Source organism: Papilio machaon, chromosome 11 (genome assembly GCF_912999745.1).
Source record: "Papilio machaon chromosome 11, ilPapMach1.1, whole genome shotgun sequence".
In the NCBI taxonomy this organism is placed as follows: Eukaryota; Metazoa; Arthropoda; class Insecta; order Lepidoptera; family Papilionidae; genus Papilio; species Papilio machaon.
This window is the reverse complement of record NC_059996.1, coordinates 1,686,565-1,704,088: the sequence shown is the minus strand read 5'-3', so window position 1 is coordinate 1,704,088 and position 17,524 is coordinate 1,686,565. Positions and strand designations below refer to the sequence as shown.

Sequence of the window (17,524 nt, the reverse complement as noted above, 5' to 3'; positions counted from 1 at the left end):
TTTAACTTTCTTCTAAATTTTATTTTAGTAGAATGACATAGCTCGTGACTTTTTTTGGCATCTATCACATATAAGTAGATTACAGTTTTTTTTTTCAGATTTGTAGAAGATTTTACGAGGTATAAAGATAAATATTTCCACACATTCGTAACGAATGTAACAAGAGGGGTTCTTTTATTACGGTCAAGGGAAATTAGGTTTTCCTTTCATTCCTCTGCGCGTTCACGTAATGAACTCTCGAGGGGGTGCGATTGGCCTATCTCTTTTGGCTGATAAAATACATCTATTAAAAATGAATCTAATAAACTTGATATATGAAAAATTTGTAAATCTATCTATATATGTAAAAGAAAGTCGTGTTAGTTACACTATTTATAACTCAAGAACGGCTGAATCGATTTGACTGAAAATTGGTGGGCAGGTAGCTTAGAACCAGGAAACGGACATAGGATAATTTTTACCCCGTTTTCTTTTTTTTATTCCGCGCGGACGGAGTCTAAGCGCGGAATAAAAAAATGGACGCTTTTAAGCTAGTCTATATATATATATAAAAGAAAGTCGTGTTAGTTACACTATTTATAACTCAAGATCGGTCGAACTGATTTAGCTGAAAATTGATGAGGAGGTAGCTTAGACCTTGGAGACGGACATAGAAACTTTTTTATCTTATGTGCATTTTTTTAATTCCGCGCGGACGAAGTCGCAGGTAAAAGATAGTTTTAAATATTAAAAAGTATTACTAATTCTTTCTACATTTTCTCTCTCTTTCTATTTTTGGTCGAGGCTTACTTATGAGAACCTACTTGATGATAGCGGCAAAAATAAGCTAGCACTTTGTCACATTAATGGTAAAGGACATTACAGTGACAAATTGTAACCCAATTCTGATATAAAACTGGTACGGATTTGGTTTATTTTAGAGCCCCATTTATACAACTTTCAATTAAATGTTACCATTGCAAGCGTCTGGTATTACATTTTTAATTTATCGTAACGTAAAAAAAGTTCCAAGAGAAATCCATTACGTTGTATGAAATGTTGACATACGTAAGGGAATAGCTCACCTCGAGCTAACACAGCGTGATATTACTCAACAAATTGGATCAAACGTTGTTATTTAGTTGTCGAGTTTTGGGGAGATTTGACGAAGCGTGACATTCAAGTTAGGAAATCAATTTCATAGCAAACACGTAAATTTATTATGAATAAGAATTTATTACATAACAAACACGAGCCATTAGTTAAACTCGACCAACAAAATTAACAAAACTTAAAGCAACTAAGGCTTAAACTCACAAGATTATTTAATTCAATAAAAAAATTTCAGGATTGTTTTCATAACTTGCGGCCAGTAACAAATTACTTTGTCAGATTTAGCTCCTAGAAGCTTTCATAGCTTCCACTTCGCCACAATGGCAAGATGTCCGTGTTGTAAATAACTTCAAGCTTCTTTACAGCTCAATAAATTTCAACTTTAAGATAAAGTGCAAAAAACTTACAACTTCAAGACGCGACCCACATTTTATACAAATAATATATACTTTTTAGAATATTTGTATTCTGTTGACACCCTTTTCATTTAGAATGGCTCCGCAAATATACGGTTATTAATAAGTCTATTAAGTGAGTGTAAATATGTATTTAAAAACTCTACACTCAAATGTAGTTCACATCTATCAATTTTATCGCTATTTAAATTATAATTAAAATTCAAGGACGATTTTTTATTACAAATAAAACTTTTTTAATTAATTCCCCATACGGACATTGTCGACAGTCTAACCAAATTAAATCCAAATAAAAAGTTGACTTTATCCGTCAATGATAAAGCAAAATTCAAACCGTATCCACGATTCGAAAATTAAAAAAAGGTCGTTAGATTCCATGACGTCAGCAGTGTGATGTCAGGAAAAATGAGTTTTATCTGTAAAGCCCCATTATCGATAATAGATTTAGGGACTGGCGAACAATAATGGAACAATTCTGTTACTACTGATTTATAGGCTTAGGCTTAATACGATTTTTAACTTTTTAAGGTCAAAGGGAAGGAAGCACTCTGGTAAATAACTGGATTGCTAACAGTAAAACATAAGCATTCAAAATAGAATCGAAAAAAAATGCAACGATTCTAATCGTAGCCTCCCACATAAACATAATCTTCTAGAATATTCCAAAGGTAAGACGTGTCAATAACAACAACGTACCGTAAGTATTCTATCCTCAAATTCTCGAGGTTTGCGTTGAGGGAATACTGAATAATTTATTCTTATTACAGCGTCATATTGCCCAATAAATTGGATGAAACTTTGTTAGGTGTTCGTCTAGTCTTGTCCAGACTATTCGGGATAATCGAGACAAGGGACTTTGGTTAAATTTATTTACTTAAATGTGCTATTTTATTTCTTATCAAATGGAAAGTTTTTGAAATTCTGCTCTCGTAATTCGTAACACGTTTCACGCCACTACAATTTCTTTGTTTGAAATTAAACTCTCCAGGCAAATTGATGGTATAGAATGTTTACAGCCATCCTGCCTATATATCAAGCAATCATCGAATAAACTCTCAAAAAAAAAATCTCCCCGTCCCGAAAAAATCTCCATATATCACAAGAGAGGAGCAGGGGGCTAAAATAAGATATCACGTGTTTTTATTTTCTGTTAATGGAACATAAAAATTTATTGCCATTAAGACCAGAGGGAGGTGACGGACACATAAACACTAAAACAGTACCTAAATTCTGTATTGATTAACACCTAGAGGAGAAGCATAAAAACAATTTTTGGCAAAATCATTATTATATTTATTACTGTAATACTATAAATATTTTGTATTCCAAAACATTTTTCAAACTACTCTTTAACAAAGCTACTTTCTAGTTTTTAGTTGTTTTATAAATGTACTAAGAAAACATGAACATGTATTTTTTTTTTAATATTAAATAATTACTAAGGGTAAATTACTAAATGTGCTATCCTTTGATAGTCTTTGTTTGGTTTTACAGTATGAATGGGGGGTTATATTTGCTAGTAGTTTCATATTTTCTAATAAAAATATTAAATAGTAATCAAGCAATGTACTTAAAGCACAAAGAAATTTAAACTATGTTAAGAATAAGTTACATAAAATATTATAAATAAGCTTTATAAGCAATTTAATATTCATATATAATTAAGAATCTTTACGAATACTGAAGTCGTTGAATGAATATTCTGTAATATCTTTTTCATTTTTAAATTCAGCTTTTTCTATCTGGCTGCTAGGACTCCCAGTAGTCCGTAACCAACGCATCCTGTTAAATGTGAAACAGAATCATAACTAGCGGTAATATTACCATTACTTTTAATTTCTAGTTCTATTATTATCTTTTAAAATGAATTTGCACCTCACTAAACACTTACGAAAATATATTTATCTCATTTTTTTAAGATATTAAGCGAACATGTATTATGTTTATGTTTTGGCAGTTTAGGCAAAACTATTTTAATATATTTTCTTTTAATTATATTTAGGTAATGAAAGAAATAGAGTAATAGTTATAACTTACATATTTTCTACATTATCAGATGGGCCTTGAAGTTGACCTTGTACTGTTCCCTTGGAGGTGTTCATGCACCAGCCTTTAAGGCCTAATTTTTCTGCTTCTTGTTTTGTAAACTGAAAAGATTGCACTTTTACACTTTTCCACTAAAACTAGTAAATAGAAAGCTTTTAGATAATGGGGAATACCACTTTTTATGATATTTAATAACTCTACATGGTTTTTACTCCTAGATTTAAATCGTATTTATGTATTAAATTACATTTTAACCTTATGTAACTAACCAATTAGATGACAAAACTAAGCTCCTTATTCAGTGGTAATTACTAAAAAAAAGATTAAATGCGTAAATAAAAATATTTTTAAATTTTTTACCTTTCGAAAAAAGACCCCTTGCACTCGACCAAAAACTTCGAAGTCTACACTTCGAAGAGCCATGGTTGCAGCTGTAGCAATCGAAAAATTTCTGAACGTTGATGTGGCCACAGTAGTCAAAATTAATAAACGAATCATTTATTTTAAATAATATGATTTTTCTTAACAATTACTGTTTGTGTTTGAAAAAAATTGAAATTTATTCTCTTCGTCAAAGCAATAGTTTACGGAGTTAGCTGTTTTATTATTTTAGAAAAAAAATTTCTACTTAAAATTTAGATTGGAAAATATAATAGCTAAAAATTAAAATGAATTTTTACATTTTCAAATACAGAGCCTTAATTTTATAAAGTTTTTGCCAAATTTGAGATTAATTTAATATTTTGTACAATCAAAAAGTTCCATTTTCATCAATTTTATTGCGGTGGCGTACTTCGTAAACGCGACAAAGAAATTCAAACGAGAAAAATCCTGCTTTTGCCAAAAATATTGGCATGGCAACTCGATCTTCTTGGCAAAGTCGACAGCTGTCATTATAAGGTTTTGGTGATAGTTAAAGTATATTCTATCTACAATAAATAATAAGTACAATAATATTAATATAAAAGACATTTCGATTTGTGAAAAACATACATAAGTTATAAAATGGCTTTCTACTGTGCCAGGTAGGTAATTTGATGGGTTATGTAACATTAACCGTGTGTATCTTGTTTACCAACGACTTCAAAATTTCAGACTTAGTGCGAAGCCTATTCTTGCTAGCTTGGGGAGATTGCCCCTTACATTGAAATCCGCTCACTATGCCCAAGCAGCGGCAGTTCCAAAAGTGAATTTCAAAAAATACGAACCTCCTAAACCTGAACATTATGACGATAAAAATGCCCGCCTCAAACGTCCATTGTCTCCTCACCTTACAATCTACGCGCCCCAGCTGACGACTTTGCTATCCGTTTCGCATCGAGCTGCAGGTATTTATGTGAAAATTTAATACAAGTTGCCTTAATACTTAAAATATAAAATCAAAATAGACACTGCCCTTGGTAAACTTTATAGAATTGGGAATGGTATCAAAAGATTAAATTTCCATTTATGATGATTAAAAGTAAAGACAAGGCATGGTTATCAGTTTACTGCAACACTTTCATAACATTTAAACATTAAAATAATGCCTACTTTCCTTTGGTAGTCAAATAAACATTTTTTTTAATGTGTATTGTATTTCTTGAGTGATTTTTATATAATAGACAAAGTTAATTGATTGTTATTTAATAGCTTTAAAATGAGATAGTGGATGACAAATTTAGTATTTTTGTTTTGTAAGTATGTTAAATATCTCTAACATATTTGTATGTATAATAGAAAGAAGTAAAGATGGGATTAGATAACTTAGTTTTCCAATATTTACTTATCCTTTCGGCCTTACAAAGTCTTAGTTAATATAAATATTTGCGTGGAAATACTTCATTACCACCCAGCTTGAATTGGCTGTCCATTACACTTTTATATATTTTAGAAATCTTACCAATATTCTAAATGCGAAGTTGGATGTATGGATGGATGGATGTTTGTTACAAGTTCTCAACAGATCTCAATGAATTTGGCATAGATGAAGTACATAATAGGACATAGAAGTAAAAGATAGTCTGGAAGAACACATAGGTCACTAATTAAGTTTTTTTTTAATTTTTTTGTCAACGGAGTTGTGGACGACAGCAAGTAATGTAAATAAAGAAATGACAAACAGTAGTTTAACAGTGGTAGATCCCACAATAACAATATTTGTTTGGTGCATGAATGGCCTGTGTCGACTCGTAAAACTACAACCACACAGAAAACAGATGTGAAGTGGAAGCAAATCCGTGTTTCGTCTGATGAGTGTAGTGCTAGAGGCCTAAATTTAGTCCTCTTTCCCTTCCCACCCTATTCTTATTAGGAAAGTATGGGAAGGGAAAGTGGATTTGGCACATTTCTGCACAGTCAGTTAAATTAATTTCATTCATGCGTTCACTATTCTCTTCACACTATTTCACTTTTATCAAACATTATGTTTTTAGGTATTATACTATCCGGTTATGCCAGTGTTTTGGGTATTGGAGCATTGGTATTGCCTAATGATGTATCCCACTACATCATGATGATTGAAGGTCTTAATCTATCTCCAGCAACTATTTTCCTTGCCAAGTTTCTGATAGCTGCTCCATTTGGATATCATTTTGCCAACGGTATAAGGCATTTGTACTGGGATACTGCTAAAGGATTGTCAATCAAGGAAGTTTACTCAACTGGATATATTATGCTTGCGACTGCTGCTGTTATTACATTGTTCCTTGCTGCATTGTAAGTGTTCATGAAAGTAGGGTAGTAAGAAAAAATGTTATTTATTTGTTTTGAATATAAGTATTAAACATTATTATATCAGACTTTATTTTATTTTTATACCCAATTATAAAGATTATTACAAAGGTTTAGGTATAGCTTATTTATTATTGGTATTAAGCAACACCACACGTGTTGAGGACATCGTGGATCGCTTTGAATTTTTCGAAGTCCATTTTTTCAGTGGTCACCAATCCTCTTGCGGCGTTCTGAAATAAGTTTGTAACTTATAATGTTGCAAAGTTATAATGTATTAAGTATATATAAATGTATAAATGTGAATACATTTTCATAATCAATTTATTTCGACGATATTTGATATTAAAGAGATTGGAAAGCATGCCGAAGTCATTATTCCCAGTAAGTCGAGAGTAATTAGGAATAGTTTGTTTGTAAGGGTTCCTATCTATCCTAGCTAATGTCATATTATTAATTGGGGGGGGGGGGTTGTATACCGAAAGTAAATTAAAAAAATCTTACGTTAAACAGAACGTTGTTGTTCTTGTAGAATTCTCCATAGATATTGAAGAGGTCGCTTCTTGTATCCAATAGTTCTGCCAGACTGAGAGGTGCGTGGGCTATCGACACGTCGGAGAGAAAGTCTTTAGCAGAGAGCCAAGTGCGCGATGGCGCCATCGCAACGTTACAAGTTGCGAAGTTGGTAAAGGCGTCTCTGCCGCCAGATTCGCGGTTCAGGCAAAGCAACTCGTATTGCGATGCGTCGAACTTAGATAAGTCCGCACCTGGAATTATTAAAGATTTTAATACAGTCCGTGCCACTGTGATTATTACGATATCTATCGCGGCATAATTGTACAAAATATGCAGAAGCTGTAGTAGTTGAAGAATAACACAAGAACCATACGCTATTACAAAACGATTTACTCATATTTTGACCTGCTTGGAGAACTATTACTTACTGGAAACGAATGCAACGTCTCCGTTATTCTGCAAGCACTGAAGGGCGCTACCGTCGCCTGCGCATCGCTTCTTCATGTTTGATACGTCATCTCCTAGAAATTAATCGCAGTTTATTATAGTTTCCTAGGTATGAAGATTATTTTCTAGTATCTCGAATGTATGACGAGTAGATAGAGAAGTTAGACTTAATTCTTTTCTCTTGTTCAACTAAATATGGTTAATAGTACTTCTTTTTAGTTTTTCAAATATTACACTTTACCTCTTGGATTGTTTTCTGGTTTGTCTACACCAGGCAAACATGAGCCGCCTGAGAAGTAATCTCCTAGGTTCTTTACACACTGGAAAATATAGAAGAAAATTAATATTGAGAATGTAGGGCTCGTATACTAATATAAACGAATGTCAATGGAAGACTCTACTTGTGTCGGGAAAGTTTTGGAGAATACATTAAGTTATAGAATAGGTCTTTGCTAACTCCTCACGGGAAAACCGTATTAAATTAACAGTATTGATGAATGTTGCAAATCATTATACCTGATCAGAGTTGATGAGTTTCTTATTGATAAGGTAGAAAAGCGGGGCAGCTAAACCACTGAAGCTGCCGTAAGAGTTGTGACATGACCTGTTGAAAAGATACGTGAACATTCACATTCAAAGGATCGTGTACTCCAGAGCAAGAGCATCGCCAGCCGATGGTCTAGGCTAGCTGCCCTCATTGCCCCCCCCCCCCTCTTGCCGACGCCCATCCCCTAATGTTAACCTTTCCCATTTATTAAGAAAATGCGATTAAATTTGATAGTTATTTTTTTCTTTTCATTTAGTCCTATGTATTTCTGACTACTCTGAGTGGAACATGACATATGCGGCACTTGATTAATTCAGAATAGATTGAAAGTGCGCTGACGTTAACTAAATCAATGTAGAGTAGCTACATTTTCACATGCAAATGCGACCCAATGTGACTAGCATGCTCCTACGTTCTCATCATTTGCATATTCACGCTGTTTTTTATTTCATAAAAACGTTGAATTGTATGTATTTTCTTTATAACCATTCATGATTCTAAATTCAAAATCTTCATTATTTAATTTTATGTAAACTTATCTTAATAGCATCATCGATGTTTTAGAGCAGGGATCCCCAATCTATTTTGGACAAGTGACCCCTTTTCCAAAATGATTTATGTATTACCACAGACTCCCATGGCCAAATTACCTACTTTTAAGATCAATTTTTTTTTTCATTCTGACTTAGGTCAATAGAAGAAGACAGACTGAGAATTAGCAATGCTTTAAGTTCAATATCGACTCCTTTGGGAATCCCTGTTTTAGAGAATTACAGAAACATTTTAAAATTGGTTATATTTAAAATAATAACGTCAATAAATTAACGAAATGAATAATTTTGATTATTATTCTAAGTAATTCGGCAATACGATAAAATAGGTTGAAATTATTGCGTATGCTAATTTTATATGTAAAAGCAATCCTAGGTAGGCCACAGCTTTTATCTGTCGCGGTTTGCGTGGCGTCATGCCACACAAAACGCTTTTGCTATGCAAATATTCGTATAATGTTTTTCACCGCACAGTAATGGTAATTTCATATGTAAAATATTTGTACCAACACGTTTGGTACAAACATTTAGAAATATCTTTTGTAAATGCATCACAACTTTTGAAATACTTTTAATTGAGAATTTAAGCAATAATTTTAATAAGCTTGGATTAAACATATTCTAGAGGTTTTCCTAAACTTATTATAGCACATAAAAACGACCTATAAAAGGAATTCTAAGGGGACTTATGAACTGCTAGGTACTTAAAAAAAATTACCGTTTTCCTCTTAGGTCTTCAATTTTATTGACATTCGAGTCTTTTCTGACAACAGCGACGGCGTAGTTGGGTGTCTCGGCTTCACCGTACACTTCGTGGAAGACAGGATGCAAGTTGTACTTCTTAGAGGCGGAAGCCACTCTCATGTCGTCTACGGCAGCAAGATCGGACCCGTTGTCTTGGACCTGTTGAATTTCTTTGGATATTAAGGAGTACTTTTATTTTAGAAAGCATAATAATTATCAATTTCCGTAAGAATTTAAACAATTCTGATGATATTTTTTATATCTAAAAATTTACAAATTACTAAAAGAACAAAAAGGAGGAGACTATTTGTGACTTACGCTCTTAAGACAAGCGTCTTCTGATTCTTCCTGCACGCAGTCAATTTTAGGTCTAATGTCTCTGCTAAACGCAAACACGGACATCAGACGGCACTTCTCCAACGCTAAATATGTCGTCACACAAAGTCTGGAACCAAATGTTAGTTTATGATAGTTTACTATTAGTATACTATTGGTATTTGTGCAGATCTTCTTATTAAACTATTAATAATTGACTACTGCACTTGAATCTTGAAGTGCCACTAAGAATTTCTTACTGAAGATTTCGTATGAGAGATTTCCAGCTGTTTAAGTAAACTCGAACGGAAATTGTACCTGACTACGGGTTCCGGAGGGCCGTGACCTCGTTCAATAACTTCTGTGTAGTTCGCCTTTTTAAGATAGTCAGCAGGTTTGATTGGAATATTGTCGGCAACGTGGTGGATTTTCTCTGATAATCCCAATACATTGAGGAACCAATCAGGTTTACTGCTTGCACCTGTACAACATCCGTTGAGATAAAAAAATAAACGCAAATCTCCAACTAAATGGTATACATTTTTTTGATAAAAAATATATAGTTTAATATAATCTTATAATACGTATTACAAAAAAAAAACATTAGAGTTTAGATTATACGTTATCATTAGTTAGAGGTCCAAATATTTTTTAATACTTTAAAATTAAAGTAGGAAGAATAATTAGGACAGATAAGGCTATTATTCAGCGCCATTCACAGCCCTCGGGTTGCAAATTGTTCACTTTAAAGGGTCTTCCGTCCTTACTTTAAGATATTCACTTCATTCCGTACACAATGGAATACAATGAACAAATGAAATTATGTTTAAATACTTGGGGAATTAATCTGTTACCAAAATCTTACTAACAATACTTCGTTACAATACTGTTTAATTATTTTATAAACAATGGTTTAATTTAAATTAATAATTTCATTAAGAACAAAAACAAAGTTCTAAATCAAAGTTCAGAAATTACCTTAATTACTACTATTATGGATAAAAAAGCTGTTCACCAACGACATGTATCAATAAACAAAGCGGTACTTACCAGCATCAGCCAGCTGTTTTATCTTCTCTCTCAGAGGTGACAACTTCGCGAGTACATCCTGATGTCCTATCAAGCCCTGCCAAGGTCTGGCTGCCCAGGAACATGGTTTTCCTCTGATTGGTACTTTAGACCCATCCACGCAGAGATATGCAAAATCGTCGGGATTTTCAGGGGATTCCGAAGCTGGTGTGGTACCAACAGGGAGCTATGTTGTAGGAAATATTGTACAGTTTAGTGAAAATGGTCTTGGAGTTCGTCGTTTATACATTATACCTGTTTTATAAGTATATATTGATAAAAAATGGACTGGAAATATGACACGATTAGGAACAAGACATATGACAGATAGAAAAAGAAAACCCGTTCAGTCGATCTCATTCAAAGTAGGACCAGAGCAGGGAGTTTATTAACAATCCTCTCGAGAGTTCGAATTGCCATAATGGTTTACCACCTTTGATACGAGATAGCAACAAAAGAAGACGAAGAAATGGTGCATACTCACTCCAAAGAACTTGCGGACAAAGATGACTTTAGTGAAGGCGACTTGTCCGCCATGGTGAGCTAGGCAACGCAGCGCACCCGTGTACCCGCTATACTCGTCGGGGTAGTCGCACTTCTCTGGATGTTCGCAGAGCGCACACAGCTGATTGTATTGAGACTCTGGGAATTAAATCACACCATACTTAAGGAGACAATAAAGTTCGCTTGATCTTAAGGGCCTGCAGTCATCAAGTAAGTAAAGGGGGAAAATAAGACTACAGAAGAAACACAAAGATTTACAAACCACAATATCATTGTGACATCTGCGGTAGTTCCCTGTAACAAGGGTAATCTACAAGAAGCTGGTAGAAAATTCCGTAGTGTAAGATTTGATATGGCTTGACAATGACAGTATAATGTATTTTTCAATAAAAGTTCAATATGGAATTAAATGAGCTGCTAATTAATGTCTGTTTATTGAAACTTACTCCAAGCAGAATTAGTTTTAGGATCGGGCGACCATTGTCCGACGATGCAGGACTGGGTGAAAAAAGTTGACAGAGCCTTTAGCTCGTTCTCCTTCGGTGAGATGCTGTGATCGTTCATCTTGGGGAACACTGCTCTCTTCATTAACATCGTAAGCGGGATCTAGAAGATTTTTTTTATTAATTTCACGATGCCACTTTGATTTAATTCAATTAAGGTTTCTTTCGCAAAAATTAATTTCAACCACAAATCCGTAAGAAAAAATTGTGAAAGTATTTAAGACTTACTTTATAACCAACATTTCTATTAACTCCAGTGTGACACGATTTCAATCCTTTCAATTCATCTAAGCTCTTGATCGGAAGGTCTTTGTGTACAACAATGACGGCTTCGTATCTGAATTCCGCTGTAAGAGAATTTTTGCATTGTAGGTATATTATTAAAAACCCTTTTAAAACACGAAGAAGTCAATGTTTCTAGTAGGTATTGTACAGAATATAATCAAAATTATCGAAATTGTAATATTTTATCTGATTTCATTATTCACATCTGGATTAGAATATTTTATTTGCTTTCGCTCGTTGTTTACCTAAAATATGTAATTACTAACCAGCTTTATATACCAAATTCAAAATTTGTGACCGTTGTACGAAACATTTTAACCATAAGGTCTTTAATATGAATAATGCAAAAGAACATTATCATGCATACTATCGTTATAAAGGTATTTTGAGGTTACCCAAGGGTTGGGTAAAAGCAAAGAGGGTTTTAGAGGGAAAACCAGGGAATTCCCTTAGGCTTTATTTTGGTAAGGGCTTGGCTAGATCTAAAATTTATTCATAATCTAATTTCTAATGTATTTTGTTATTGTTTTACACTGAAGTTAATTATTGAAATGTTTTGAAGCTTTCAACTTTCATAATAACCATTTTAAAACATTGATAAGTAGATAAAAATATTTTTTCCCCCCCCCTGTTATAAAAAAAATCATCGAAGTTTCGGGTCTGTTCATATCAAAGGCGTCCCCAGGGAAGGGGACAGGTGCCCTAGGGATTCAGAAATATGAAATAGTTATAAAAATAATTCGAATAAGACCATATTAATGGTAGCTGACCCCCCTAGATGCCCCCTAGATCTAGCCTAGATCATCGGCTTGCGACAACCATGGATCATGTAATTAAAAGAGCTGACTCTCGGAACCCTTTTGAAATAGCAGAAAATTTCAAATTGGATGACTTCTGGAGTGCGAAAAGACCATCGAAATACCAGAGACTGATAAGTGAAAGTTATATAAAGAAAACATAATAGAATAGATAAAAAATCGTGTAGATTGTTATCTCAATATCGCTATGATAACTTTCTTTAGTAAAAATATTGCTTCGCTATTATATTGCTATATTTATATTGAAAGCGGTCAACGCGCTGTGGTTATGGTTTCTTTTGATATTTATTTTTCAACGATGAACTCATTTTGTTTATGTTTCATTATCTAAACAATATACAAACTCCTATCTAATTTAAGAAGTACTTTTTGGTGGGAAAATTAAAGAAAGTATAGATAAGAAATAGAAAAAATATTTTTAAAGAAAAATAATTAAAATTACATTAGTAGTTTTTTATTAGACGCAACTATAATTAGAAGCATTACTGGTTGTGGAATTATTTATTAATTTTAAATTAATTATCAGATTATAAAACTTTAGGCGATATATTTATTCTAATTAATTTATTTATGTAGAGGTTTCTATCGGCTTAATGGCCTATATCAAAGTCTATCGGTGCCCGTGAATTAATCCCGGTCTATAGTCAAATGAAACATTTTAGATAAAATTTCCAATTTTAAATTATCAGATAAGAATTAATGATTTTAGTTAGGTGTATCTTTTATTTATGAATATGTAATATGCATTTTTTTATATTTAAAAAAAAAGGTAGTAAGATTTTAATCAATTAAATGGCATAAGCGTTTTACGATAGACTATTAAGGTGAGTATAGACTTAGAGCATTTTCTTGTAACAAAACAACGAGCCGCTCTATGATATGTTTTATGCTATAAACTATGCTTTTACCTGTATCATATCATTCGTTAAAACGTTAAATTATATAGAAATGCTTGAGAAAATGCTCTAGTGTATATTCACCTTTAGATTATGATTACTCAGTTATAAACTAGTTACGCTAAGAATGCTAGGTCAGAAACTGTTTAATATTAAAACAGGTTAATAAATCTAAATAACTATATAACTCTGTATAGAAAACAATTGTTAATCTGTTAAGGTTGTTACTGAGTTTAGTCTATTGTTACCATGAAGTAGAAGTGATTCAGTAGCAATAGATGTAAGGTGAACTGAAGTTGACTACATTGGTGTAGTGATAAGAGCGCCCACAACCAATCCATAAACTGTATAATATACCTTCAACCTATTGTTCTGAGATACGTACGCGTAACTTTTATCTAATACAAGACAATGTCACATACATTAGTTAGAAGAAACTAAAAATTTAAAACATTGTCGTACCATCAGGTTCCTCATCAGTCCTGTACTCTTGAAAGACGACAAAGTCCTGGTTGGGCATCTTAGAGGCAACGTACATATCCTCTGGATCAGTTGGCACTAAGTCCGCTTGACGCTGCTGGACGAAACCTAGACATTGTACTCTAAAACAATAAGTAGGTTAATACGTTAATTTTACTGTGGGTTTCCATTGTGCTATAAACTTCACTCTTGTTATAGTTAGAGAACGATTGCAACAGTTTTGGACAGTCCCTCTCAGTCAAAATAGGTATGTAATCTTTGGTTTGATTTTAAAGATCGATTATTGAATTAGGCCGCTGAACATTCTGGATATTTAAAGGCATGAAAATTTTTAAAACATAAATTACTTTTCTTATCAACTACTAAGAAAATATAAACTAAAAATCAGATGAAATCAGAACTTTTGATTGTTTAGTATGAATTTTAATGATTCGTCATAATTTTTTTTCAAACGATGCTAAATAATTATATAATTTAAAAATAACAACAGGAAAACAATTGCAATCAATATTTATTCCTTCTTAGTGTTTTAAATGAAATTACAATGGGACATATATAATATATATATAAATACTATTTACATATTTATTTACTTAAAGTCCAAGCACGTAGGAAAATCGCAACTACACACTTGAATACTGATCGTTGTAATAAAAAAGCTTCTGGCACACGGAAAAATTTTGCTTTTAATATGCCATAAACACTATTACAGCAACAGATAATAAAATTTCATTTGTAATAAAAAAAATTAAAGCTTTAAAACCATTTTAAACTTAAACAATACACTTACCTATCTCTGGCAGGAACACATTCCAGAGACACCTTGCTCTTTGTCGGCACCTCCAACATCTCTTCACAAGCTTTGAGAAACTGCTTCGGTACACATATTTTATCTATAAATTTAAATAAAATTAAACCATTACACTCTTATTAAATATTTGCGTTAAACAAAAAACAATTTTTAATTATTCATCCGCGTAAAAGCGAATGCGCATATTTATTGCGCATCGAACAAATGTGCGTGAATTTAAATTGGACGGTTTTTAAATAATATATTGTTATTAATACAGATAAAATAGATGATCAATTGTAATTAAAATGCAGAAAGTTTATTACTGCAATTCAGAAAATCATTTTACATGTAAACAATTAAATACTGTGGGATAATCGATCATAAGAGATTTTAATGTCTGTCCCAAATACAATATGAGACCTTAATTTTTGCCTACACCTTTTGATAACACGCAAGCGTTTATATTTGCACGTACACGTGTATATGTACACGCAATTTTGCGGGGCATGGTATAATTGAAAGTGTAACTGTGTAAGTGTAACATTTTTCAAAAAATAAATAAATAAATAAATATATTTAAATCTTAGATTCGCATATAACGATTATGAGAGAAAATGTAGTTTAATTATTCTTTTTTTACTTTAAGTATATTTATATAATATATAAGCGATAATTAAACATATACAAGTATACTTATTGTGATTAAAACCAAATTATTATTATCTTAGGCTAAAGTTCATAAGTTGATAAACAACTTGTTTTTAATTTTGAATACTTATTGTTATTGAAAATGTAAAATGTTTATCAAATGTTTGTATTTATCACCATAAAATAATGTCAACACTAATAAATATTGTCATCCCTTTCACTGTCTTTGAGAGAATAGAGACAACAATATGTATCAATGTAAGTCTCCTGGCAGTGGAGTTCAACATTTATGTCCAACATTTAAACGTACGAGACAGAATTAACATGAGTTGCCAAAGAAACCAGCTTGTTCAAGGTAACGCTTATTCCAAATGTATACGTAAATAAACATTACGAACCTGTCCGGCTTACGAAATTACATCGCTTAATGTCACAAAAATTCAATGTACCTAAAGTTGAAACGTCTCCAACTCATGAATTTAACAATGGCAAGATATTCATGGAATGTAAGAAGAATGAACAGGCTATCCTTTAACTTCTTTTACGCTAAACGACAAATAGAATTGAAGTTAAAATTTTAAAAAGATTAATTTTTTAACTATCAGAATCGTATTAAATTACCTTTTTTAGACCTATAACATATTTTTTTTTACTAAAAGGCCTTATATTAATACCTTTTATTTATATTTATATGTGTCGAAATTCCAAATTGAATTGAATTTAAAAAAAAACAAATTAATATATTTTAATCAGTTCTCAGATTCATAGTCATATTTCTGCTTTTAAACGACGTTTTCACCGGCTGTAAAGCAATATGAAAATGTGTTTAATATTTTTTTTATAAAGTATCAGCATAAAGAAATTAAAAATACGATGTTTTAAAAAAAAAAAAACAAACATACATGTGGATTTATCAGCATTGACATTTGCACAGATTATAGCAACACACACTAGGATATATTTCAAAGTCACGGCCATCTTGACCAGCCGCGATCGAATCCACACACAACTGGCCAGTAACACGGCCAGTACACTTTTATATATGCATCTTATCTTTTGTTATTATGTTCCTAGGTACTTCGGTATTAAGAAATAAGAAAAAAACAACGAGAAGTGTTCATTTAAATAACGCTCCGTGGGACGCAATTAGTATTTTATGAAAATGAAATATGCATTTTTTCAAGAAGAAGGAGGTTATCAATTCTACTGATTTTTTCTATGTGTGTTAATATTATAAAAGCGAATGTTTACACGGATGCATGCATGTTTGTTTGAAGACATCTCCAGAATGGCTGCATGAATCTCGCTGAAATTTGGCATAGATCTAGACCATAGTCTGGAAGAACACATAGGCTACTAATTAAGTTTTTTTAAAACCGCACGGACGGAGTCGCGGGCGATAGCTAGTTAATATTATAAAAGAAACGGTTAACTTTAAAGTTAATGAAGCATTTTTATAATACAAAAATGTTGAGCAATAAACAGTTAATGTCTCGGATGAGTAAAAATGCTGATAATGTGAACCTACTGTCCGACCGTCACATTGCGCGTGGGAGTAGAGCCACTATCAAACACAAACTATTGGAGGTATACGCTGAAGCGGGAAGCGGGGAAAAATATACCTATTAATTAATTAAGAAACGGCTTAACTCACGTTTGATCGTCCGGTGATGGCACCGACTAGTTTAGCCGTGTTTACGTGAGTTAAGCCGTTTCTTAATTAATGAATTATGATGTCTCACGAAAGTTTAAACAATTTAATATACCTATTATTTAAAGTACTTGTCACATCGTCTCTTTCTATATCTTCAGCACCACCACTCACGCCTGTAACCCAGAAGGGTAGGCAGAGATTGTGGTGTGGCCAAATGAGCCTTCGCAATCCACTTTTAGCCATTTCGGGAGACGAAACCTACCGGTGGCGAGCTTCGTCGCCGTTATTTTCTCCACGGAATTCTCACATTTGTGTTGGTTTGTTTTCCTTCACCGTCCCTGTCGGATAAATGTACATATGTAAATCGAAAAACACATGGATACATGGTGGGATTCGAATCCAGGACTTACAGATTGCAAGTCAAGTGCTTAATCCCTGAGCCACCGACGCTCTTATTTATATATTCAGCATTAAGAATATAACTCACGC

General features: G+C 32.7%; 3 protein-coding genes across 3 annotated transcripts; 1 reads left to right on the top strand and 2 right to left on the bottom strand.

Annotated features, from left to right (window-relative positions):
- Nucleotides 1-3,154: 3,154 nt before the first annotated feature.
- Nucleotides 3,155-4,089, bottom strand: LOC106708847 (acylphosphatase-1). Its single transcript, XM_014500426.2, has 3 exons — nt 3,915-4,089; nt 3,546-3,655; nt 3,155-3,290 (listed from the first exon to the last, which is right to left on the bottom strand). The coding sequence occupies exons 1-3, from the start codon at nt 4,050-4,052 to the stop codon at nt 3,170-3,172; spliced, it is 369 nt and encodes a 122-aa protein (XP_014355912.2). The 5' UTR covers nt 4,053-4,089; the 3' UTR covers nt 3,155-3,169.
- Nucleotides 4,090-4,412: 323 nt separating this feature from the next.
- On the top strand, nt 4,413-6,344 carry LOC106708846 (succinate dehydrogenase cytochrome b560 subunit, mitochondrial). Its single transcript, XM_014500425.2, has 3 exons — nt 4,413-4,579; nt 4,650-4,882; nt 5,969-6,344. Exons 1-3 carry the CDS (start codon nt 4,560-4,562, stop codon nt 6,253-6,255), a joined length of 540 nt encoding a protein of 179 aa, XP_014355911.2. The 5' UTR covers nt 4,413-4,559; the 3' UTR covers nt 6,256-6,344.
- A 10-nt stretch (nt 6,345-6,354) lies between these two features.
- Nucleotides 6,355-16,405, bottom strand: LOC106708844 (transferrin). Its single transcript, XM_045680009.1, has 15 exons — nt 16,284-16,405; nt 14,731-14,833; nt 13,923-14,062; nt 11,690-11,808; nt 11,405-11,564; nt 10,939-11,096; nt 10,437-10,641; nt 9,705-9,867; nt 9,390-9,516; nt 9,046-9,230; nt 7,746-7,833; nt 7,471-7,549; nt 7,211-7,303; nt 6,771-7,033; nt 6,355-6,499 (listed from the first exon to the last, which is right to left on the bottom strand). The coding sequence occupies exons 1-15, from the start codon at nt 16,357-16,359 to the stop codon at nt 6,407-6,409; spliced, it is 2,052 nt and encodes a 683-aa protein (XP_045535965.1). The 5' UTR covers nt 16,360-16,405; the 3' UTR covers nt 6,355-6,406.
- Nucleotides 16,406-17,524: the final 1,119 nt, after the last annotated feature.

Coding starts and splice junctions, on each gene's coding strand:
- LOC106708847 (XM_014500426.2), bottom strand. CDS start 4,052: ATGATTCGTTTATTAATTTTGACTACTGTGGCCACATCAACGTTCAGA. Junction 3,656..3,914: donor AAGGGGTCTTTTTTCGAAAG/GTAAAAAATTTA, acceptor CAATCTTTTCAG/TTTACAAAACAAGAAGCAGA. Junction 3,291..3,545: donor TCTGATAATGTAGAAAATAT/GTAAGTTATAAC, acceptor CACATTTAACAG/GATGCGTTGGTTACGGACTA.
- LOC106708846 (XM_014500425.2), top strand. CDS start 4,560: ATGGCTTTCTACTGTGCCAG. Junction 4,580..4,649: donor ATGGCTTTCTACTGTGCCAG/GTAGGTAATTTG, acceptor TCAAAATTTCAG/ACTTAGTGCGAAGCCTATTC. Junction 4,883..5,968: donor CGTTTCGCATCGAGCTGCAG/GTATTTATGTGA, acceptor TTATGTTTTTAG/GTATTATACTATCCGGTTAT.
- LOC106708844 (XM_045680009.1), bottom strand. CDS start 16,359: ATGGCCGTGACTTTGAAATATATCCTAGTGTGTGTTGCTATAATCTGT. Junction 11,097..11,404: donor TAAAACTAATTCTGCTTGGA/GTAAGTTTCAAT, acceptor TTTAATTCCCAG/AGTCTCAATACAATCAGCTG. Junction 7,034..7,210: donor AGACGTTGCATTCGTTTCCA/GTAAGTAATAGT, acceptor TAATAATTCCAG/GTGCGGACTTATCTAAGTTC.